The sequence below is a fragment of the Nyctereutes procyonoides genome, unplaced genomic scaffold (genome assembly GCF_905146905.1).
Source record: "Nyctereutes procyonoides isolate TBG_1078 unplaced genomic scaffold, NYPRO_anot_genome, whole genome shotgun sequence".
Taxonomy (NCBI): domain Eukaryota; kingdom Metazoa; phylum Chordata; class Mammalia; order Carnivora; family Canidae; genus Nyctereutes; species Nyctereutes procyonoides.
In genome coordinates, this window is record NW_026575030.1 from 12,730,818 (window position 1) to 12,755,488 (window position 24,671).

At 35.1% G+C, this 24,671-nt stretch overlaps 1 protein-coding gene across 1 annotated transcript in view; it reads left to right on the forward strand.

Annotated features, from left to right (window-relative positions):
- The window catches only part of CNTNAP5 (contactin associated protein family member 5), a 798,328-nt gene that overhangs the window by 370,650 nt on the left and 403,007 nt on the right, over positions 1-24,671 (forward strand). Inside the window, exons 6-7 of the mRNA XM_055316368.1 lie at positions 8,032-8,216; positions 24,412-24,555. Of these exons, the coding sequence (XP_055172343.1) occupies positions 8,032-8,216; positions 24,412-24,555 (329 nt within the window). The remainder of the gene's footprint in view (positions 1-8,031; positions 8,217-24,411; positions 24,556-24,671) is intronic.

The window sequence follows — 24,671 nt, forward strand, 5'->3', positions numbered from 1 at the left end:
AGAAGATGGATATGAATTAGAGGCTGGACTTGAGCAACCACCCCTAAATCTAGAGAGTGTTTTATTGAATGAAATGTAGAAATATCCTAACAACTAAAGATCTATGTTTCTTTGTTTTAGTAATATATATAAAGATTTACTCTTGTTTGAATGTTGGCCCCACTGGAATCATGTCTCTTATTGTTAGTTTTCTTTCTTTTTCTTCTTTCTTTCTTTCTTTCTTTCTTTCTTTCTTTCTTTCTTTCTTTCTTTCTTTCTCTTTCTTTCTTTCTTTCTTTCTTTCTTTCTTTCTTTCTTTCTTTCTTTCTTTCTTTCTTTCTTTTTTTTCCAGAAAGCCTCCCCTGGGCACATAGGAGAACATTTATTAGCCCTGCATTTTTCTACCAAGAGCCTTTACAATACTGGATAGCTTATGGAGTTGAACTTTGCTTTTTCCCTCTAAAGACTGTTTCCCCCTTAGCGCTACCCCATTTTTCTTTTCCACAACTCTCTGCTTTCCATTCATCAAATTCTTTCCTGCTAAGTTACACAGCTTACATGTGTGTATGGTGGTATGAAGATGGTCAGAAAGGGTCAGGATGTAAGAAATGAGGGTGAATGGGAGTATTACTTTTTCTCCCAATGAGGTGGTAGTGAGAATATTAATGTTAGAGTCAGAGAGAGTTTGATCATAACCCTAATTCTTTGTGTTCTTGAGTAAGTCATATGGCTTCTTTGACACAGAGCTTTTTGCAGGTTTTGTTCAGGGATGATTGAAACAGCACATACAAAGTGCTTGCTTTATGTGAGAAGCTTAATAGTATAAATGAATACCAATATTGATAATCTGAAAAGTTAAAAGTAGAAAGGTCAGTTATGAAGGTCGGATGGAGGCAGGCATTGAGGACTTCCATTTGAGCGGCCACCTATATCATTAAGCATAAATGGAGCCCTTTCCATAACTGACTTTTTGTTGAAATACAGTCTTGAGCAAGAGTTCCCATTCCCTTTTGTTCAGACTATCTGAAGTTCACAGATTGTGAAAGTTAAAGTGACATCCATGTTTGAACTGTTAAGGTAAGACCATGCAAGATGATCTAATCAAAGAAGACTTTTGGGTGGAAACACTGCAATATGTATGCCCTTAGATGGAAAATGTTAGTTCTAAGGGTGGAGAAATTGACATGTTTATCCACAATATGTTGACAGAGAAGAAAGATGAAAAATTAAGTTAGAAATATTTTAGAAATATTTTAAGCTTCCTGTAAAATTGTTATGTGCTCTAGGGCCTTGAGAGGTATTTACATTGTTTCATTTTAACTATATCTCAAACCATATGAAAACAAGTTTTTATTTAATTAGTAAATGGTTATTATTTTCCCTAACATGTTTCTAGTCATAAAGGTAGCTTCTGCATATTTTTGTCTTTGACCTCTACAGTTGCCCATTAGAATTTTTGTCTTAAGAAACTGGAAATTAGTAAAGGTAGTAGTTGAACCTCAATTGCCACTGAGGTAAACTGGAGATACATATTTCAGTATAAGGAGTCTGATAATCTCTTGAGAATGAAGTTTTTTTTAATTCCTAATAATGAACATTTCTAAGCAAGATAGAACATTTCCTAGGGCTGACATTCTTCTTTCTTCATAGCAACATCTAGTGTAAATAGAATTCAAAACATCTTTCTTGATGAATTTCAGAAATTCCCTGTTTCTCCAATTGTTTAAACAAACTCATTTTCACTCAATTTGTCTTAATACAAGATTTCTAGTGTTAGCATGGGCTAATGGATGGAGGAGTGGGTGAAATTCATTTGCAACTACCATTTTCTTTGTTAATTAAAAAGGAACTTGTACTGGAGGGGATAGTCAATAATTTACACATCACTCATATACAGTGAACCAGCTATGCAGGATAAGGAATTTGTTTTTAATGAAGCTTATTTATTTTTCCCATTATCAAAGATAGTTATGTCCACTACAAATACAGAGAAAACATAAAAGAAAAAAGAAAATCAAAGCTTCTGTTAATAATTTAGTAAATGCATTCTTTGGTTTGTTCTCTCATTGTGCTTATCTGTTTCTTTCCCAAATTTGTGATTTAGTCTTTATATGTTCTTTTCTATCCTGATTTTATATATTTTAAATCAGGCAGGTGTAAACCCTGATTTTATTAAATGTTACTTTTTAATTTTATCAAAAAATGACAGTCAGTACTGAGTATAATTTTGAAATGATGTAAGTACTTTATAAGTATCATTTAGATGCTTATAAAATATTCCATCTGGTGATTTTAAGTTTATTCAAAGCCTTATTTTTTCTCTCTTTCCAAGTGTTTAGACATCAGCTTCCATTTTTAAATTATTAGATACTTTGAAAAAAATCACCATATTTCAGTTTGTTTTCTTAGAAGAGACTTCCAGAATGTAGATTACAAGATAAAAAGTTATGAACATTTTTTAGTTCCTCAATACTTACTGATTTTTTTCAAAAATAATGGTGAGATTTTGTTTTGCATAATTTTTAGGCAATAAAAAGATTTGGCTAAGTAAGTAAACAGTGTAAAGAAGGAATAATATTAATTCACTTTTGAGGGAAGGTCATCAAATTGCTATAAATATTCATGAAAATTCCATAACCTATTTTGCATGAGAAGATAAGTGTGTTAATTAAGGCTCAAGTTTTCATTAGATGCGGTAGAGGGAAGTAGCTGCCTTTTATTTAAGAAGATATACACTTTTATTCCTCTAAAGTCTTAGACTTATGAGTAGGATTATTGCATGGAACAAAAAACTTGCTAAAACAAGGTTAGGATGTGGGAGAGGAAGGCCAATTTTAACCTTGATGAGAATGTGGATGGGGCTATAGATGCTGACTCTTGTTTCTTCCTGTCCAGATGTTCTGAGGCATGAAGATTGTGATGATTATGGTGGCAGTAGATGGAAGTAGAATATGGGGGCATCAGCCAACTTGGAAACGTACCATTTGAAGTTTTAGGATTTATTTATTTTTTTTTTGAAGTTTTAGGATTTAAAGATATCAATATACATGTCCAGAGAACTTTGATCCGATCAATGTAACAAATCAAATCATCCAATTTAGTAGTGTTTCTTATTACCTTTGACAGTTATATACCTGGTTAACTTAGGAAAATCACACAAGGATTTAAAAACAATGGATTTGGGACATGTAGTTAGCCATTTAAAAAGATAAAATAAGAACATTATCTTATATCACATACCAGATTAAATCCAAATGAGGTTTACTGTGGCACTATTTACAATAGCCACGATATGGAAGCAACCCAAATGTCCATCAATAGATAAATGGGTAAAGACGCGGTGTATATATACAAAGAATTATTATTCAGCCATAAAAAGAATGCGATCTCACCATTTGTGACAACATGGATAGACCCAGACAGTATCATGCTAAGTGAAATAAGTCAGAGAAAGACAAATACCATATGATTTCACTTATATGTGAAATCTAAAAAACAAATGAATAAAAAACAAACAAAAAGCAGAATCAGACTCGTAAATACAGAGAACACTGATGGTTGCCAGAGGAAGTGGAAGAAAATAGGATAATTCTTTAACAATCTCAGAAAGGAAGGACATGTTAAACTATAACACAAGTCCATAAAACAAGCCATAAATGAAAAAAGAAAACGATTTTCTTGTGCTTTTTTCACCACATGAATGTCTGAATAATAAAAAATTAGAAAAAAAATTAAAAAAACAAAAGCAAAAGACAACAGCAAAAAGATATTGGCATAATCCATGTTACAGAAAGTGGACTAAATACAAATTGACAAGAAAATGAAAGAAAAACTAGGCAAAAAATATGGGTAGTTAGATCATAAAAAAGGAAATACAAATGAAAAGGTTTTCAAACTGATCCCTTTCAAGAGGAATGTATATTAAAAATATACTGTTTTTGCCTATCACACAGAATTCCAAAGGCTTGAACATATTTTTTTGACAAGCCTGTAGAGAAAAACCACTCTCATAAATTGTTGGAGTTTGAATAGCCACAACTTTTACAGAGGACAATTTGGCAGTGCCATCAAAATTGCAAATGTGAAAACTTTTGACCACTCATTCCTTACCTACAGAAAGGCTTGAACACATCCAAAATGATGGCTACATGCAAGGTATGTCAGCAGTATTAGGTATCAAGAATAGATTGAAACCTAAATATTTATCAGTAATAAACTGGCTAAAAAATATAAATCACATATATCATCCAATAAATACTCTGAAGCTGTAAAAAAAAAAAAAAACTATACAATTTTTAAATACGGATATAAGAAAATTTCCTGGATAGGTTAAGTGAAAGTGAAAAGGTACGTAAAAATGTGCATTGTATTTCATCATTAGGGTAAAAAATTAAAAGAGGAGAAATAAAGAATACATATATTTATATATATAAAGTCTTGCATATATTGCCATATATTTGCATATGATGCATATATAAGCATTTATAAATTGCATGTGTAAAGTATATGTGGATTGCATACTAGTAAAAAGTATACATAAAAGTATGTATATAAAGTATAGATATAACATATATGTGGATTGCATATGAATCAATTTTTTTTCTGGAAGGGGAAATGGGGCATTGGTAACAGTGATTACCTATGGAAGTTTAGCATATGGGGGCAGGGATGTGAGGAAGATTCATCACTATATCCAAAAAGTTAAATAAAAAATATAGTCACTTTGACCCTTTTATAATTAAATTCATCTTTTGAAGCTGGAATAATAGTATAGAAAAATATTTGAATATTTGACTTTAGCTCTCTGAAAGTACTCAGGATGTCACTAAAATCCACCAAAAGCAACACCTTGAATAAATACGTAGGGAGAAAGGATGTGAGTCCTTTTCTTTTTTTCTTCCTTCTGTGACCTATAGTGGATTTGCATTTTCAAATGCTTAATGCTTTTGGCTTATTGTTAAGAAATAATTGTTGGGACACCTGCATTTGGCTCAGGTCATAATCCCAGGATCCAATATGGAGTCCCACATTAGGTTCCCAGCAAGGAGTCTGTTTCTCTCTCTGCCTATGTCTCTGCCTCTCTCTCAGTCTGTGTCTCTCATGAATAAATAAATAAATATTAAAAAAAAAGAAAAAATAAATAATTGTTAAATGTCTTTTTCACTTTTAAGAAGAAAATTGAAGCACATACCAAAGTGAAATCTCTAATATTAATTTCTCTTGCCTTATTACCCAGAACTGACATAAGGCAAACCAAGTTTCTTTCAATAGTTCATTAGCTCTTGGACAAATTTATTTTATAGATTAAGGGTGTGTGTGTGTGTGTGTGTGTGTGTGTGTGTGTGTGTGTGTGAGATGTGGAGTGAAAGAGAGAGGGAGAGGTGTTCTTGTTTCTATGTTGTGTGTATCTCATGATTGGTACCATTTGCACCCTCCTACTCAATGAAAGAAAACCTAGAGATCATCCTTAGGGGAGTCTCCCTTTATCACTTCTCCCTCCAATATCCAAGTGACAATATCCAAGTAAGGCTACCACCTTATTATCACTTGGAAATCCGTCCCTCTTGCCCTTTCTTTACTGAAGTCCTGGGTCCCTCATCTAGATTACTGCCAGTGTTACTGTCAGCCTTGCCGCCTTTTTTTTTTTTTAAGATTTTATTTATTTATTCATGAGAGATATAGAGAGAGAAGAAGAGACATAGGCAGAGGGAGAAGCAGACTCCATGCAGGAAGCCAGATATGGGACTTGATCCTGGGACTCTGGGATCACGCCTTGAACCAAAGGGAGATGCTCAACCACTGAGCCACCCAGGTGCCCCAGCCTTGCCTTCTCATACAGCTGACAGAATCATCTTTTTTTATATAAGAGTAAGCACACAATAAAAAAAATGTTAAAGACTCTGTCCTCTTATCCTCAGTGTGATTGGAGTTCTTAATAAACTTTTTAAAATGTTAATTTGAGTTAGTAATCTCTGATTTATTAATTCACCAATGCCCATTCCTTAAAGGTAAATATAATACACGGTTACCTTGCACATACTAGCATACTAGTCCTAGATGATATAAGCCAGACTGGCATGATTATGGCACTGCTGCATGGACTCCCCTACCATGTTTCCCTGCACCTCCAAGCCTTGTCAATGCTTCTTCTGGCTTTGTGATTGTGCTCCATCTTCCAGCCAAGTCTCAGACCTGTCACTGCTCTATTGGAGCTTCACAGTTCCCTGTCCTGCATTTGCTTAGCTCCTGGTACTAAACATTGTATGCCACCAATATACCTTTTATCAATTTACTTATTGAGACTCCACATTATGACTTTCAGAGAGGAGAGTATGCCTTTTAACTCTGTATCTCCTTTATCTCCTTTATACATCACCTGCCACTATGGCCAGCACAGGTAGGTATCGGTACCTTTTTGTGGAAGGAAATAAAGAAGAAAGAGAAGGAGGAAGGGAGGGGAGAAAGAAGGAAGGAAGGAAGGAAAGAAGAGGGAAGAGAATAAAAGAAGAGATGGAGAGAGGGAAGGGAGGAGGGAGAAAGAAAAAGAAGTATCTTTTAATTATTGGCATAATTTGCCCAATTGAGAGAATGTAAAAGTTGTGGAAGAAATAATGAAAAAAATATGAAATAAAGTCAGCAATGAATGCACCATCTATTATTTTTCAATTACAATAAGTTTGATGCTCACCTCCCCCCATCTGAAACAACCAAGTGTTATTCAGTACAGGAAGCAGTGCCATGGGGCCATAATGGAGGTGGGAGTGAACAGCCTACAGGGGAAATGGTGGCTCCTGCCCCCTTAATGCCACACTGTTCAAGCAGACTGTTGCAGCTGTCCTGGTAAATGTGTCTTAGGAGACGGGAGGGAGACATTTAGCTTTCAGTTTCTAAGGGGACTGAATAATAAAACATTTAAAAACCTGTAAATTTATACATAAGTCTTAATTAATTGCATTTAACTGTTCATTTAGCTAAGTCTGAGCTATTCTGCTGTAGGAACAATGCAGTAATCTTTTCGACAAAAGGGTATTGGCAGGAACTTCCATAATATTGGAGGAGGGACAGAGGGGAGGGGGAACCAGCTCAATTTGATAGAAAAAAATGTACGTCCTAAGGTACATTTGAATCTCTCACAGCCTCCTAAGGAGTGTCTCCCAAGCTCAGTTTATTTATTTATTCATGAAAGACACACACAGAGAGAGGCAGAGACAAAGACAGAGGGAGAAGCAGGCTTCTAGTACGGAGCCCGAAGCAGGACTCAATCCCCGGACCAGCATCACACTCTGAGCCGAAGGCAGATACTCAACCGCTAAACTACCCAGGTGTCCCCCAAGTTCAGTTTAGATGGAATCAATGCATATGGTCCATGCCACACAGAGTAAAAAGAGTTAAATGGACCTGGGTTTGAATGCCGGCTACACCTCTGGGTCATAGGTGCTGATTCTCACTGGTTCTCAGGTTCCTTATTTATGAAATGTAGATAATAATCTTCCCTTAGAGGATTAAAGATATAGTGTATAAACTTCTTACTTAAGTGCTATTCATATGGTAGGCACTTGAAAATCACGGCTAAAATGATTATTTCCTCACCTTTGCCTTTGCCAGGTAACAATGTAACTTGATGCCCACTGTCTTCCTTTACTTATCCAGAATTCACTCTTCCTCCAAAGCATAACTCAAGATTTGTTTCCTCTATTCAAGAGCCATTCAAACACAAAACTGTGTATTATTTCTAAATGTGATACTCCTTGTTTTCAATATTATTGATGGCCATTAGGATATAGTATATTTTATTACTTAATTGTTCACATTCTGAAAACATGCCCTTTCACATCCATTAGGGGATGTGTACATCATCCGATCTAGAATTTGGTCCTGGAATCTGTGGGCAAAGCTTGTTATTGCTTTACAAGCCCAACACAGCCCTGGTCCTGGAGAGAGAGAATTATTTACCTTTAGTATAGAGAGAGTTGTCCTTGCTTGCAAAATGTGCTAGTTCTCAAGGCTGTCCTTGGGCACGGATGCCATCCTGTCTTCCTTTTGCTTTCACAGATGACAGCAAACCTCGCCTCAGCAGCAGCCCACCCTCGGTCACCCTAGGCAGTCTCTTGGACGACCAGCACTGGCACTCAGTCCTAATCGAGCGGGTTGGCAAGCAGGTGAACTTCTCTGTGGACAAGCACACACAGCACTTTCGCACCAAGGGTGAAGCAGATGCCTTAGACATCGACTATGAGGTGAGTTGACTCTCCCTGTGGGTCCCCAGGCCCCTTGCTCAGTGTCAGTAAAAATATCAGGAAACAAAAGAGCTATTGAGAGAAGATGGGTGAGCCCAACAAGTCTTAACCTGTGTTCATCTCTGTTTAAGTCCAGGCACACTTCTGGAATAGTCCAAGGAGGGCATCTGAGCAGTGTGTGTGGAGGGGAAATGTCTTATCAATAATAGGATGTAAGCAAATTGTGTGCATTTTAAAATCAGGACATCTCCTTTTTTCACTTTTAAAAATGTTTTCTGTTTATAGCCTTTCTGTATCACTGTGTAATCTAGTAGTGACACTCAGGGGTTCTTTTTTTTTTTTTTTTTAGTTGTTCTTTTTCAAAAATAAATTTCAATTAGCTGGAAAATACAGAAATTATACTAATATTATATGTCAAATATTTCTGAGTATAAAAAGAGAGATAAATAAAATCCAAAGAAATCTAAAATCCATACTATAGGCACTTGTGTTTAACCTTCATTCCTATGCAAAATTTGACAATATGAATGGTTAGTTCTTTCTTGCTTTCTTGCACAAGAAGCACAGTGAAATGCACTGAGGCTGCAACACAAAGAAGATTGCACAGGTTCTGCAAACTGGCAGCCAAAAGTCATCCATCTTTGCTAGTAGTTCAGTTCAACAAGTGTGCCCCTGCTGCATATCAGACTTTGTTCTAGGCAATAGATATACAGAGATGGTAGACCCAGGGTCCATGATTTGGGGAAGCTTACAGGACTTTTTGCAGGATTGTGGTAAGGCCAGTTTTATGTTTTAGGCCAGTAATTCTGAATGTCTGTTTCAGGAGTCAGCCCAATTAGCATCCCTTGTGGATTTGTTAAAAATGAAAATGCTCAGGTCCCACCCAGACCTACTGAATCAGAACTCTCAAAAATTTGTTTTAGAAATTCTCCGGGTGACACCCTACTTTTGAAGAGAACTATTTTAGAGCAGTTACTATGATGTGGTTGAGACCTGTGGGGAGGTAGAGGCAGGGGATTGCTGGACAGATAATGGGAAACTGTTAGGCAACAAATTCATTCACCAGTGGAGTGCATAATAGAACAGAGGAGGTGGAGATGAAAAATTGAAAAATTGGGGTTTGACTTACCTTTTTTTAATCACCATTATGAGCTATAAGAAAGATTTCCTCTTTTGATCCTAACTTCAGCTTGGTGTACTGTTGATAAGAAACACCATTCATTAACTTCAGAAAAGAATTTGTTACTCTGACTCAGAAGGATATTGGGTAGATTTTTTTTGAGTTGCTGATAACTGGAAATTTATAAATATCAATCATCTTCTTTCGTCAACTTTAAGTGATTGAAAAAATAAAAAATAAGGAATACACAGATATTGAAAGAGATATCTTTTATGAACTTGAGGACAATAGAAAACATAAAATCATCTGTACATCTTACCATTTCCCCAAATACTTTAACTCTACCCACCTAAAAGATGGTTCTAAAATTCTCCCAGTTGCCTGATTTAACATTTATTTTATGTGGAGAATGTTTATAAGATCACAGCTGAGTGGCATTAAAGTGAATGTCAGCATTTGAGGGAAATGAAATCCAGTGATGTCACTCAATTTATGAAATTGGAAAGATTTTTTTCAGGAAATGCCTGAATTTCATGTTGTCTTATAAAAAGTATCTCCTGGGAAAGAAACATCTTAGAGTATTCCTTTGAAGTAAACTCTGCTTCAGAGAATTCAAGCCCCTGCCAGACTGCCTAGTCATGTTGCTCCAATGACCATATAAGAAGACAGACTGACTCTAATGGTGACATTAGATGTCGACTGTACTAGAATATGAGGGTTGTGTGTTGGGAGAAGTCTCTGGAACAACTGGAGCTCTCCAATCTTTGCAGATTCATCTTAAAGACTATGTGGAAAAGAAAGAGCAGTAGAATAGGAGTCTTATGTTCTAACTGCCACTTTACTACTAACGAGTTATATAAACCTGGAAAATGAAAACTCTTAACTTCAGTTACTCAGAAGCAATATTAGCACCTTATTGGCAGGATAAATAAAATATCTAATTCTAAAGTTTATTTTGTAACAATGTTGTCTGTTAATGAGAATCTAAATTCTTGATTTGATTTCTGCCATGGGACCATATGTGCCCATATGAGCCCCAGATACCATCAACTAGCAGGATAACCAAAAACAGGTTCTTGGGTTCTTATGACCCATTGTCAGAGCACACCCTGCTGCTCCAAAGCTATGATCTTTCAAATTTAATACCAAGGTTAATTATATTATGAAAATCTATGTCCCTCTTAAAATTTTAGCATTAGGAGCCAATAATTGGCAAGAAAATATGATAATCTTCATCCTCCCATCTTAGACTACCTTAAGGATATCCATCAATGACCTCATGCTTTTCTATGGAGCCCCCTGAGGACTTTTGTCACAGTAAGATATATTAAGTTGTTTGTTTCTCCTCCCACCTAGGGCTAGGAAATTTCTGTCAAAAAAAAAAAAAATACAGAAAGAATGTAGATCCTTTGCTTCTCTTTGGAATGTAATCCTAGCTCACATCACTCAGCCAATATGATTTTCTCCAAAAGTATGTGACTATAGCAATCCACTTCACTTCCAGTCTTGAGCAGAAGGATTTAGAAAAGAGATATTTTTAGGTTCTTATAAAGGGCCTATTTCTCTGAGATTCTTATAATCCAATAATTATTTCCCTATCAAAAGTGCTCCATGATCCTGTTCACATAGCCATTTTATAAGCACCAAAACTATTAAAACATTTCTAAAAATATTGATTTGCATAATACCATGTCATAAATACTGAAAAAGCATTTTACAAAATAAAAAATATTTTAATAAGAATACTTAGTTAAATAAAACTATATTAGATTTATCCTTGTAAGCACTTAAAAACATATATGTATACATATATCTTCAAATGAAAATTTTATCAGAATTTTAAAGAAAATATGAGATAGTATTTTTTTAACCAAGGATTGTGGATGGTTCTTCTACGTCTGACATAAATTTCAGAAACCTGGAAATAATATGTATGACAAATATCCACATAAAATTTTTTCCACATAATTTTTTTAAAGATTTTATTTATTTATTATTTATTATTTATTCATGATAGACCTAGAGAGAGAGAGAGAGAGGCAGAGACACAGGCAGAGGGAGAAGCAGGTTCCATGCAGGGAGCCTGACGTGGGACTCATCCTGGGACTCCAGGATCGCACCCTGGGCCAAAGGTAGGTGCTAAACCACTGAGCCACCCAGGGATCCCCTCACATAAAATTTTTTTAAAAATTCTATGTGACTTTCCTAAAAAGACGTATATAATGACATTACTCCCCCAATAATTTAGAAAAGTACTTCAAAATTTAATTAATATTTAAAAACTCCTACAAAGAATTCTTAATAGTTAAAGGAGAATTAAAGAACATGAATATGTAAAAAGTACAAACTGCTCTCAAATATATGAAAAGATGTTCAACTGCACTCATTAAGAAAAGGAATGCAAATTCATGCTACAATGATATTTTTCAATTAGATTACAAAGACTAAAAACATTATAATGTTGACATGGGTATGGAGAAACCGGAGCTATTTCATCTATTGTTAGTGGGATGGTAATTAATATTATATCAAAGAAAGGTCACTGTCGTCAAAATTGTAAGCACATGGTCTTCAACCCCACAATCTGTTTCTAGCAGTTTATCCTATAGTTATAAGCAAATATGTGTATTTTAGGAATAATAAAAGATCGGGAATTCCCCAAAAGTCTTTCAAAAGGGGATTAATTAAGAATTATGCTAAACTCCATAGGGAAACAGCTCTGCCAGGGTGTCCTAGGGACCTCACACTATCTACTTGGTCCACACAACCAGAGCTTTGCACACTAGCTTATCTGAGTCTTGGCAGGATGCCTTATGATCTTCCTGGAACACCAGAAGATGGAGGCCTGTGATCAGCCACTTCAAAGCTGTTTCCCCCTCACTTCACCTCCCCGGGGGAAGTGGTCATGACACAGTTTCTTGTTGCTTCCTAGGTTCTGATAAGGCATGAGACATTCTGCCCTGCACTCTCCGAATAGAGTTGTGTCATCAAGAATTGCTTAGCTAAAGGATGCTTCTCTTAGAACTCTGACTTGATTAAAGGACTGGACAGACATTATACAAGTGCTTATTTAGTGGTTGAAATAACTAGATAAGGCCTATAGCAACAGGGAACTCACTATATTGTGGTCATCTGACCCCTTTTTATTTGGATCATTTTTTTGGTGCATGGGACAGGGACAATGGTGGGCAGCAATGTTTGGCTACTCTTGCCCTTTTTGACTCTGTAAGTCATGAACAATCAATCTGTAAGTGACTCCTTTATCCTTATAAGTGGTTCAGTCAGATCTTGGCCTTGGGCTCACCTTGTTTGTTGTGTGTGCTTGACAAAACCACACAGAAGTATTATGCAGCTATTAGAAAGAAGGAGGCAGCCCTATATATTCTGATATTTATTAAAAATTTATGTGTAAATTTTTAAAAGGAAAGAAAAACAACGTGCACTGCAGTATAAAGAGTATCTGTGTTTAAGATTAGAAAGAAAACATGGACTTGATAGCAGACAGTATGTAGATAGAAATCTCTGGAAGTGACTAAAGGGACAGAGAAGGCAGATAATAAAATACTGGATTCAATGAAGAAGGAATCCTTACTTTTTACTGACCACTTTTAAAAAAACTTTGAATTTTGAACCACATATAGAAGTATTTTAGGAGAAACTGAGGCAATAGAATATATGACTTAAAAGATATTTCATATATTGCCTGCTAAAATTACATCTGATTTATGTTTATTGATAGTGTTTTTCAAAAACACCACTTTAGAATGTTGTTGAATTTACTTATTTTTAATTGTCTATCTCTTCATCTTCACCCTAGACATAGAATTCAAGCTCATCATAAGGATTGACATTTTCTTTTTTACTTTTATTTATTTTTATAGAAATCTGTTGCTACATATATAAAAAAATAAATCTGTCTGGTACATAATGCACAGTCCATAAATATATGTTAAGTAAATGAAGGAAGTTTCTTTCTGTAATTATGAAAGGTAACAATTGGCCAACTTTGGTTCCCATAAGAAGTTCCTTATAGGTCCATCATGCTTGAAGGCCACCTCTTGCCATCACCCTTACTTGACGTTGCCTAAAGGATGCTTCTCTTAGAATTCAGACATGATTAAAGGACTGGCCAGACAATATAACTACTTATTTAGTGATCAAAATAACCACAAATCACTAAGGAAACCGTTTTCCAGATCATGTGGCAGTATAATTGTTATTGATCCTTTTTTCTTTGGAAACTCAGCTGCAAGGATAAAGTAGAAGGCCTACATGGAGAAAAATAAATGAAAGAAAATAAAAAAGAAAAGGAAAGTGAGTAGATGCAAAGCAATCAGGTCAAAACAAGTTAGAAGAATGAGTTGAACCAACTGGACTGTGTCAGCTGCTGATGTCCATGAGTCTGTAAAAAGATACCCATTTAGGGGTACCTGAGTGTTCCAGTCAGCTGAGCATCTGACTCTTGGTTTCCACTTATGTCATGATCTCAGGGTCATGAGATCAAGCCCCATGTTGGGCTCCACACTCAGCGTGGAATCTGCTTGAGATTCTCTCTCTTCATCTCCCTCTGCCCCTCCACCTGCTTTCTCTCTAAAAATAAATAAATAAAATCTTTTTTTTTTTTTTTAAAGACACCTATTTAGAGACAGGAACTATAGGCTAGCATTTGACAAGATTTGGGCCATGAGAATGCTAACAATACCACCACAACAACAAAAAGTGGTAGAATCCAGCCCCTGGTGCAAAACCTACTTGTAGATTGAGAGCATTAGTGTTGCTCAGCAGAGAAAATATGAGGAACTGATTTATATTTTTGAGAAAACATTGGTTGTTTCTGCTGCTAAGTAATAGTACATCACCTCTTCTTTTCTTCCCATCAAAGAGACTACAGAAATCCCACCAAATAGTGTATAACACGGTTTGCCCAAAATTAAGGGGGTTCTGGATATATGAGACTTTCAGTTTTAAAAATGGGAAAGTTTCAGGCAAATCAGGACAAGCTGTTGATCCTAGCCTAAAACCTGATTCACTGAGAGACCAACTCCATGGAACCAGTAATAGAAAAAGCAAGAGTGGGAGCAGTGTATGTAGTGGATAAAAGAGGGAGTTCTCGATTGAAGGACTTGAAATTTCAACAGCTCCACCTCTTGACTGAGGCCTTAGTCAAGCTGCTAAATTTCTGTGTGCCATCATTTTCTTTTCTTCTCTTAAAATATTTTTATATTTATTGTTTTAGAGAGAAAGAGATAAAGAGAGCAGTGGGGAAGGGGCAGAGGGAGAAGAACAGAGAGAATCTCAAGCAGGCTCCACACTGAGTGTGGAGCCCAACATGGGGCTTGATCTCATGACCCTGAGATGTGACCCTAAAGTAGGAACAAAAATAAGACATTATATGTACCATATGCCTTTTAAAGTTAAAAAGAGATCAGACATTCCAATGAATTTAAAAACTGAGTCATTGATCAAGTCAAATAGTAGAGCAGAAGCCATAAATGGTGGCCCTAGGAAAGATTTGGACTGCTGTTATCCCACATGGCCTATCTGGTATTTTTCAGTTTTAACTATTTGCATTTGAGCTAATATTTAAAAATCAAGAGATTTTATGGGAAAATTGGGATTTATGGTGTCATTTGAAATGGGAGAAACTCATCAACCTTTGAGAATATTCCAAAGGTCAGTGATGTGCTTCTCTTCCATAAAGAACATGAACTCTACACATGGCTCAACAAACACAAAGCCAGAGCAAGTTTTAAAGACTGAAAAAGAAGACATCTGTTTGAATCTATTTTCATACACCCTCTATTATAAAGTGGATTATCAGAGCAAAAGTGAGATAAATATTTACAAATGAGAAACTTCAAAAGTATCTGAAATCCAAATCTGACAGAAAATGGAATCTTCTAAACAGGAAGACTCCCAAATTTAAACAAGACCAGAGAAAAAGCCAATGAGGAGTGAACTCATTGCCATGGAAGTAACATCAAAGATTGAAAAAGATAGAAGAAAATGGCAGACAAAGAAGCGAATGAGATCAAAGGAAGAGAGAGTAGCAGATTCTGGGACCTCATACATTTAACATCAAAGCAGACTTTCTTCTGGGAGTCATCTAGTTGGAGCCCACCTGTGACACCAGCAAGTCCATCAGGTTACCAGATGGACTATGTACCTAAGACACTGAGACTGTGAGTGAAACTTTACAATGTAACACCTGGTTTTGTTGACTACTAAGATCAGTGAAAGGCACACTATGCGATTTGCCAAAAACAAACAAGAAAAGTAAGCAAAGAAAGCAGCTGAATTGACCAAAACAAAAGGACAATAAGGCAAAAGCAACTTTAGAAGTAAATTGCTAGTGTTCTTTTTTTAAGCAATTCAACAAATATTTGTTGGATTTATTATGTTTGAATCATACCTCTTGCATTAAATATTAAAAAGTGAATAAGATATTGCCTTTGTCCTTGAGAAACATTTTTAGAGAGATATTTCAAAACATTTAACAAATATTTATTCTGCATCTATTATATATCAGGCATTGTTTTAAGTTCTTGAATAATTGGAATGTGTCAGGGAAAAGAACAAAGATGCCTACCCTCATAGCGCTTGCATTTTAATAGGAGAGACAAACCATAAGCAGTAAATATAACAAGTAAATTACACATGTAATGGAAAGAAGAAAACAAATACATATATAGGTAATGGATTGGATGTTCAAAGATGAAGGAAGAGGGACGTGTGTGGTTCAGTCAGTTAGGCATCTGACTCTTGATTTAGGCTCAGGTCATGATCTTGTGGTTGTGAGACTGAACCCCAAGTTGGGCTCTATGCTGAGAGGGGAGCCTGCTTGAGACACTGTCTCTCCCTCCCTCTCTGTCCCCCACTGTGGCCTACACACATGCTCTCTCTCTTTCTATTAAAAATAAAAATAAAAATAAAAATATAATGTTGAAAAAGATGAAGGGAAACAGGTTGCAATATTGGATGTGCTGATCAGGGTAGACATAATTGAGATAGTGTCAACTGAACAAAGACTTAAGAAAAAAAGTGAGTTTATTAAAGACTATTTGGAAACAACTGGTTCAGAGCATCTGGCTCCCTTATACTGCAATAACTATGCAATGTTATATGAGCCCATGAGCTAATAGAAGCTGGGTTTCCAGCTCTGTGACACATCCTGAAGGCCCTTGAGCAACATCATACAGATGATGTACTCTGAAATATAATCTCTATTCAATATCATCAATATTTGCCCCATGGTGAAATATGCTGGAGTCTGAATGGATGGGCAGTGTTATATAATTAGAATCCTAGACAATGAAATTAATGAATGAAGAGGTTCAAGGATTGCAGCCATGTTTGTCTTGAAAGCAAAGATTAATTCAACAAGACTCATTAAAGTTTGAAGGAAATACATGGGTGATTGTCAACAAAAAAAATGATATGGCAGGCAATAAAAATAATAGTTTATGCAACACAGACAATTGAAGTTACTGAAAAAAATAGGATAGAAATTCAGGAAATCAAACAAACAAAGCAAACAAATCAAAAACAATATTTTTTAGAATGATGACAATGCAATGCAATGATGACAAACGCAGAACGTGAACCTGAGAAGCTATTCCCCTACGTGTGGAACAAGTGATACAGAATTTCACACACAGCTGTATAACTACATGTTCTGACAATCTGAAAACCAGAAGAAGTCTTCTACAGGACCTTGGGAGAAAGTCTGTCTGCTTATTAATTCAAAACAAAGAAAAGGCACTCAATAGAATGGCTATTGAATAAAATATCAATATGTAATATCACAACCTTCAGTTGGAAAATATTAGAAGAATTATTATCCATATAGCTTTTATTCAGAAATTGTTGGATTTAATGCCGCAAAATAAGATTTTGAAAGAACTTCTTAACTGAGAAGTTGCTACAGTGTGGACAACCTTACTAACAGCAAGTACTGTGTGCCATGGTCCATTCTCAATTCTTTGGGTGTAGGAAAGTATTTTGTTCTCACATTACCCAGTCAAGCTCAATTTATAAACAACTGTCATATAAACTGACATAAGTATTGTCATTATCCTCATCTTGTATATGAGGAACATGAATCCCATCGAAGTTAGGTATTTTTCCCAAGGTCCCACAGAAAGTGCAAAGCAGATCTGGATTTGAATCCAGTCAGGGAAGTTCCAGAAACATTGCTTTTAAACACATAGCTGTGGAAAGGGAGAAGGTGAATGCTAATATAATTTATAAATTTATGCAATTTTGTAACAAATTGCTACATAATACAATATCTTAAAAGGGAATTACAAAGTGGAAAAAATGTGGGGGGCTGATTAATAATAACAATAATAGCTTAAGTAAACAAAATTCAGAATAAATTGGGGTTGAAGGAAAAATATAGCAATCTGTGCTTCATAGAAAGTAATCCATAGTTTGACAAGCTAGAGAATCACAGCAACTGTCTTCCAGGTGAGCTTCAAAAACAGTAAACATTACACAATAAACTTAAAAATTATCTAAATTTCCTCAGGTGGTAAGTAGTGTCATACTGCTTTAATAAACGAACACCAGACACATGCGTGATTTACAAGAAACACACTTTTGCAGAAACAATAAAAAATTAAATTTTTAATAAAAATTTGGATTGAGGGCAAAGATACACCAACTAAATTTATAGAATAAAACAGAATTGGAAAAAAATAATATCACTGAAAGTAAAAATTAAGATCAGAAGATAAAGGCCATCATAAAATAATAATCATTGTGCTCTCTAATTAAAAACATCTATATTGGGCAGAAGTATATATCAAGTAAAAGATCAATCAAATACAAAAAAATAACAAATAAAACTGTCCATTCCTACCAGTTAGATATTGGTTAACACTACCATACATGAGTTGCCTGTGTGACATTTCAGGATGTGGAGACCCAGGAGCCAAGCTCAAGGAATTGGTCACTGGTTTCCAGTTAGGCTGCCAAAGAATGAGCTAATAGTCAGAATTAAAGGAGAAAAGCTACTGTTGCAAACCTGGGAGACAGTCAGTCAGATGCCAGCTGAACTAAGCAGAATGGCTTGGGAATAATCAATATTCAATTTTTGCAAATAATAGCTAAAATAAGTTGGCTATCCCAGGTCATGCAGAAGAATGAATTTAGTGTGAATGGCTTGATGGACAGAAACATAGATTGGAATAATATTTTAATTTTTATTCTCACAATTTTGATGGAATGCAAATGATCTGAGGAATATAATTTTTAATGTAAAATTAATAAATATATACCAAGTACAACCTACAAGTGTTTATGAAGTATTGAGAAAAAGTCAGTACTACATGTGTAGGAAAGAAATCAATATATGAGGCAAATCTTTCCATTCTAATGTATCTGATAAACTATCTATAATTCAAGAATATAATTATAACTTCAAATCCTTGGCTTCTTAAAAATTTTGAAAATATAAACTATGTCAAAAATGTACACTTTCACTCAAATGTGCAGAGAAATAATTATGTTCCTTCTTCCCAACTGAATCTGACTTCCCTGATGGCAGAAAAATCTAACCTTGATAATGAACGGTAACTAGTTAATGCCTGTTTAAAACTTAGTGCACTGTGTAAATATTGGGATTGTACCGATGTTTCTTCTTTCCCCTTCTTTCCTTTTCCCTGGACAGATCACTGGCTGGGGGGCTTGTGTATTATCCTGCATTACAGGAGGCTTGGGGATAAAGTGTTAGCTTTGGTGGCTGCTGTCCATGGTACTTGTTTGGGCTCATGCTTTGAGGTCTGGTCACTTGGACTCTCTCAGACCTGCAGATCCAGCTACCATCTCAGTCCTTCCATGTGCCTGCTGTCACAGGCTAGAAGACCCTCAGCAGTCTACCTTCCACTATACTAGAGTGACCACGTTATTGTGAAGAGCACTCAGGCCTTTCTGCATTGTCATTTCCCTCAGCTATTGATACTCTGTCTCCCTTCTGGCCAAGTTTTGTTCTGGGATCCTGCTGAACTTGTGACATCTCTAGTAAACTGTAGCCATCACTATTTGGGGAATGAGGGGAAGAATAATTATGCTTTCCAAAATCTGTCTTGTAATCGATATGAACATCCCCCCAAACCTCAGCAGGTTTCAGTTTTCCCAAAAATCAAAGAACAGGGCCTACACTACTAACTATATTTTTGTCTCCAAATTTCTCCAAACTTCCACCACTCGGACTAGAAATAGCTTTTGCTGTCCTTAATGTGACAGAAAATTACAATTTTGCAGTACCTAGTATTCTCTATACTACTTGGCTTCTAAGACAAACAAACAAACAACCTACCCCAAATCTCTCAAACACTAATTTTTGCCATATAAAAGACAGTGTTCTTTGTTCTTTCTCTCTTTTTCATGTATTTATCTGTGACTTCTATTTTCCTAAATCACAAGTGAGTGAAGTAGAGCATTAAAAACATTTTTACAAATTGAGGAATGTATCATTATATATTTAAAATTACAAAAATTATTAAGAACTTATGTCCACACAAAAACCTGCACATGGATATTTACAGTAACTTTATTCCTAGTTGCCAAAACTTGGAGGTAACCATGATGTCCTTTAGTAAATGAATGAACAAATAAGCTATGGTATATCCAGATGGAATATATTCAACACTAAAGAGAAATGAGCCATCAAGCCATGAAAAGGCATGGGAAAACTTTAAAATCATATTACTAAGTGGAAGAAGCCAATCTGGAAAGGCTACATACTATATGATTCCAACAGTATGACATTCTGGAAACGGAAAATCTACCCAGAGAGGAAAAAGATTAATGGTTGCCAGGGCTTACAACTGGGGAGCATGGGGCAGGAGGATGAATTGACAGAGCTCAGAGATTTTTTGTGCAGTGAAACCATTCTATACGATACCATAATTATAGATACATGGCATTATACATTTGTCCAAACCCCAAAAATGCATAACACCAAGGTGAACTGTAATGTAAACTATGGGTTTTGGGTGATTATAATGTGTCTGTGTAGGTTCACCAATTGAAACAAATGTACTATTCTGGTGAAGGATGTTGATAATGCATGTGTGAGGACAGAGGGTGTATGGGAAATCTCTGTACCTTCCCCTCAATTTTGCTGTGAACACAAAAGTCTCCAAAAAATGTATTTACAAAAAGAATTAGTAAAAATAACAAATATTATATTTAGTCTTACATTATAAATTTGATTTATGGAAACAATTTAGAAAACAGAAATGGATCTCTTTTTTTTCAATATAGCTGAATCAAATTGAAAATATTTGAATCTTGCAACTGATCAACAAGGAAAATTTTATACAAGTTATCAAAGAAAAATTTTACAAAATATTTCTCAGCTAAATAAATTTGTTGGTGTTTTTAAAATTTTCTTGAGTATTTCCCAAGATTTTTGAGTCATCCTTAGATAGAATCAAAGATAAGGGGCACCTAGTTGGCTCAGTTGGTTAAGCATCTGCTTTCAACTCAGGTCATGATCTTGGAGTCCTGGGATCAAGCCCCACTTTGGACTCAATGCTCAGTGGGGAGTCTGCTTCTCCCTCTTCCTCCGTATCAAGTAAATAAATAAAATCTTAAAAAAAATCAAAGATAAAACTCCCATAGTTTTTCTCAGAGATAAATCTAGACTTGATCTAAATACTTGACAAAAGAAGAAAATAAGAGCTCAAATTCATTTACTATTTAAAATATGAGCACATGTATTTTAGGACAAAAGGAGCACATGTATGGTTTAATCAAAGAGAATCTATTAATTTATGACCCATTAATATAACTAAACCTATCAGGAGTTTTTTTTTTTTTTTTTTTTAGATTTTATTTACTTATTCATGAGAGACACAGAGACACAGGAAGAGGGAGAAGAAGCAGGCTCCATGCAGAGAGCCCCATGTGGGACTCGATTCCGGGACTCCAGGATCACGCCCTGAGCCAAAGGCAGATGCTCAACCACTGAGCCATCCAAGCCTCCCACTCATTAGGAGTTTAAACAAAATACCCTGTATTCTTATTTCATAAGGATTTCTGAAAAACCAGTGTATAATAAAACAGCATTCATTTCTCAGTTTAAATAAATAAACAAGCAAATAAATAATTTATGTGTTAAACAGTAGAAGGATATCTCTTTAATGTGATATGGAGTCAGAATCAGTATTATAGGTACTCAGGAAATATATAAAAACACAATTTTTTTGCAAAATTTTATTTTGTTTAAAATGTTTTGGACAGGCGCACCTGGGTGGCACAGTCTATTGAGTGTCTGACTCTTGGTTTCAGCTCAGATTGTGATCTCAGTACCCTGATTTCAGGGTCATAAGATTGAGTCCTGACTTGAGTTTGGTGCTGCGTGAGAAGTTGGCTTAAGTTTCTCTCCCCTCTCCCTCTGCCCTTCTGTGCCTTTGTGCATACACACTCTCTCTTTTACTCTTGCTCTCTCTCAAATAAATAAATAAATCTTTAAAGAATTTTGGACAGATTTTAGAAAGTTTTTACAAAGACAATGGAATAAGAAAAAAATATATAAACATTGGCTTGGAAGAGGGTAAAGTGTTTTAATTATGTTTTATGATTATTTCCTTTAAATAAAATCAGCTAAAACACATATTATTCAATATAAAATTTAATGTAAATATATATTATTTAATATAAATAAATATTGTTCTATCTATCTAGAGAAAATAGTTATATAGTCATGTAATTTATATGACAATGCTTAGTTAATAAAAACAATTCATTTACAATGGAAGTTTTTGAACTGTATTTGACATATACTACTATCAGGTGTACAACATGCTGATTCAATATGTGTATATATTGTGACATGATCACCACAATAAGTCTTGTTAACATCCATCACCACACGTCGTTACAAATTTATTTTTTTATGATGAGAACTTTTAAGAGCTACTCTCTTAGCAACTTTGAAACATATAATACAGTATTATTAACTCTTGTCACCATGCTACCTTACATTGTACAATTTATTTATTTCATGACTGGAAGTTTGTACCTTTTGAGTTCTTCCACCCCCACCCCTGCCTCTGGGAGCCACCAATCTGTTGCCTATATTTATGAGTTCATTTTTTTCTTTTCTTTTCTTTTCTTTTTTTTTTTTTTAACATTCCATACGGTGGCAAACTTTGAAAGCATGGAATTCACAGGACTTAATTTAATGATGAGTATGTAAACTAGAGTAAAAAAAAATGATAACCTTAAGTGATGTGCCTTACCAAAAACATTTGAAAATGATAAAGACACTATGTTATTATATAGAAAGATGAAATACTTCAAAAATATTCATTCTTCTTCAAGTAAATGTGTTTAGGGAAATGACAAATTCTCAATCAAAACTCCAACAGGCTATTTGAAGTAAAACAATTGTGAAATTTAACTTTAAGATAAAATAGGCAAAAATATAAAATGATTCTAATAGAATAAAGCAATGATAAGTAAAAATTAGACAGCAGGATTAATAATCCTAATCACATATTACAATTTTTCTAAGATAATATGGGACTTTTGAAGAAAAAAATAAACATCTAGAAGTAGCACTGGGTATATGAGAAGCTATTCATATAGAACAAAGGCATTCTGGTTGGGAGAACACATCTTCCTGAAACACCTAGCATCAATACGGCTTAACTTGTTTCTGGAGGTAATATTTCAAAGCAGTGAAGAAACCTGGCTTACACATTGAATCATGTGATAAACGTGTTTATAAAAACTATCGTTTCTCTCTTTTTTTTTAAAAGACTTTATTCATTTATTCATGAGAGAGACACAGAGAGAGAGGCAGAGACACAGGCAGAGAGAGAAGCAGACTCCACGCAGGAAGCCTGATGCGGGACTCCATCCCAAGACTCCAGGATCACGCCCTGGGCTGAAGGCAGGCGCTAAACCGCTGAGCCATCCAGAGATCCCCCCGCTTTTTTCTGAATTTTGTTTATTTTATTTTATTTTTTTACTATCGTCTCTCTTGTATAATGGGAAGAATATTCACAACCAATCAAGTTTGTTCTTTAAATAGTATTAACATTAAAAAAGTAATTTGTAATATTTTACTACAGTAAAAGAACAGTAGTAAAAAAAAAATACAAAAATGAGTATCTCATGTTCTTCCCAAAGACAACCATGATGAACAGTTCAGTGTATTTCCTCCAAGTCTATACTGTATAAATAAATTCTTGTTGTCAACATCATATCCAATTATAACTTGATTTTTCAATCAACATTATGCTTATTTGCCATTTTATCACATTTAATAAACACCATTATTGACAACTAAGTAAGTTTCCATCACATTAACTATTGATTATTTACTTTTAAGAAATTGATGGGATATTTGGATTATTTACTATCTTTCACCTTTATAGAAAATAATTTGGAAATAATCATGTACATAGGCTTTTTCAGCACAATGCAGACCTTTATTTTTATTTATTTTTTATTTTTTTAAGATTTTATTTATTCATGAGAGACAGAGAGAGAGCGAGAGAGAGAGAGAGAGAGAGACAGGCAGAAGGAGAAGCAGGTTCCATGCAGGGAGCCCGACATGGGACTCGATCCTGGGAATCCAGGATCACGCCCTGGGCCGAAGGCAGGCGCCAAATCGCTGAGCCACCCAGGGATCCCCAATGCAGACCTTTAAACTAGGTTTTCCTGTAGGTGAACAGAGGTCTATTTTGTTTGTCCCTTGGTTTTCATTTGGCCATACTCTCTCAGATGTTTAAACAAGAGATAAATATAAAGTTGTTGATTTTCTTTTATTTTTCCCTCCTTCTATAAATTATTGTTTTATTTAGTATTAAAAAGGTTCAGAAAGGAAGTGAAATAGTTTTGTAAAATAAGCCCTTAAAAAGCGAGCAATTATAGTTATTTTTATGTGGGCTAATCAGTATCCTTTTAAATGTGCAATCAAGTGGCATCTATAATTATTTGAGCCACTTGGCTCGCACATACAATTGGAACTACTAAAATTCACTCACTTTCCTTTCCTACTGCTTCAGGGCTTATAACTAAGAGTTGATTTTTTTTTTTTTTCTCTTCATAAAGCTTAGTTTTGGAGGAATTCCAGTACCAGGCAAACCTGGGACCTTTTTAAAGAAAAACTTTCATGGATGTATTGAAAACCTTTACTACAATGGAGTAAACATAATTGACCTGGCTAAGAGACGAAAGCATCAGATCTACACTGTGGTAAGTTAACATCTTTCTCAGCATGTTGGTTTCTAAAACATTGGAGTAAGTCTTTTTTCCATCCCATCTCCTGAACCTCTTTATAATGTGTTTATATTATACTCTTTGAGGTCCTA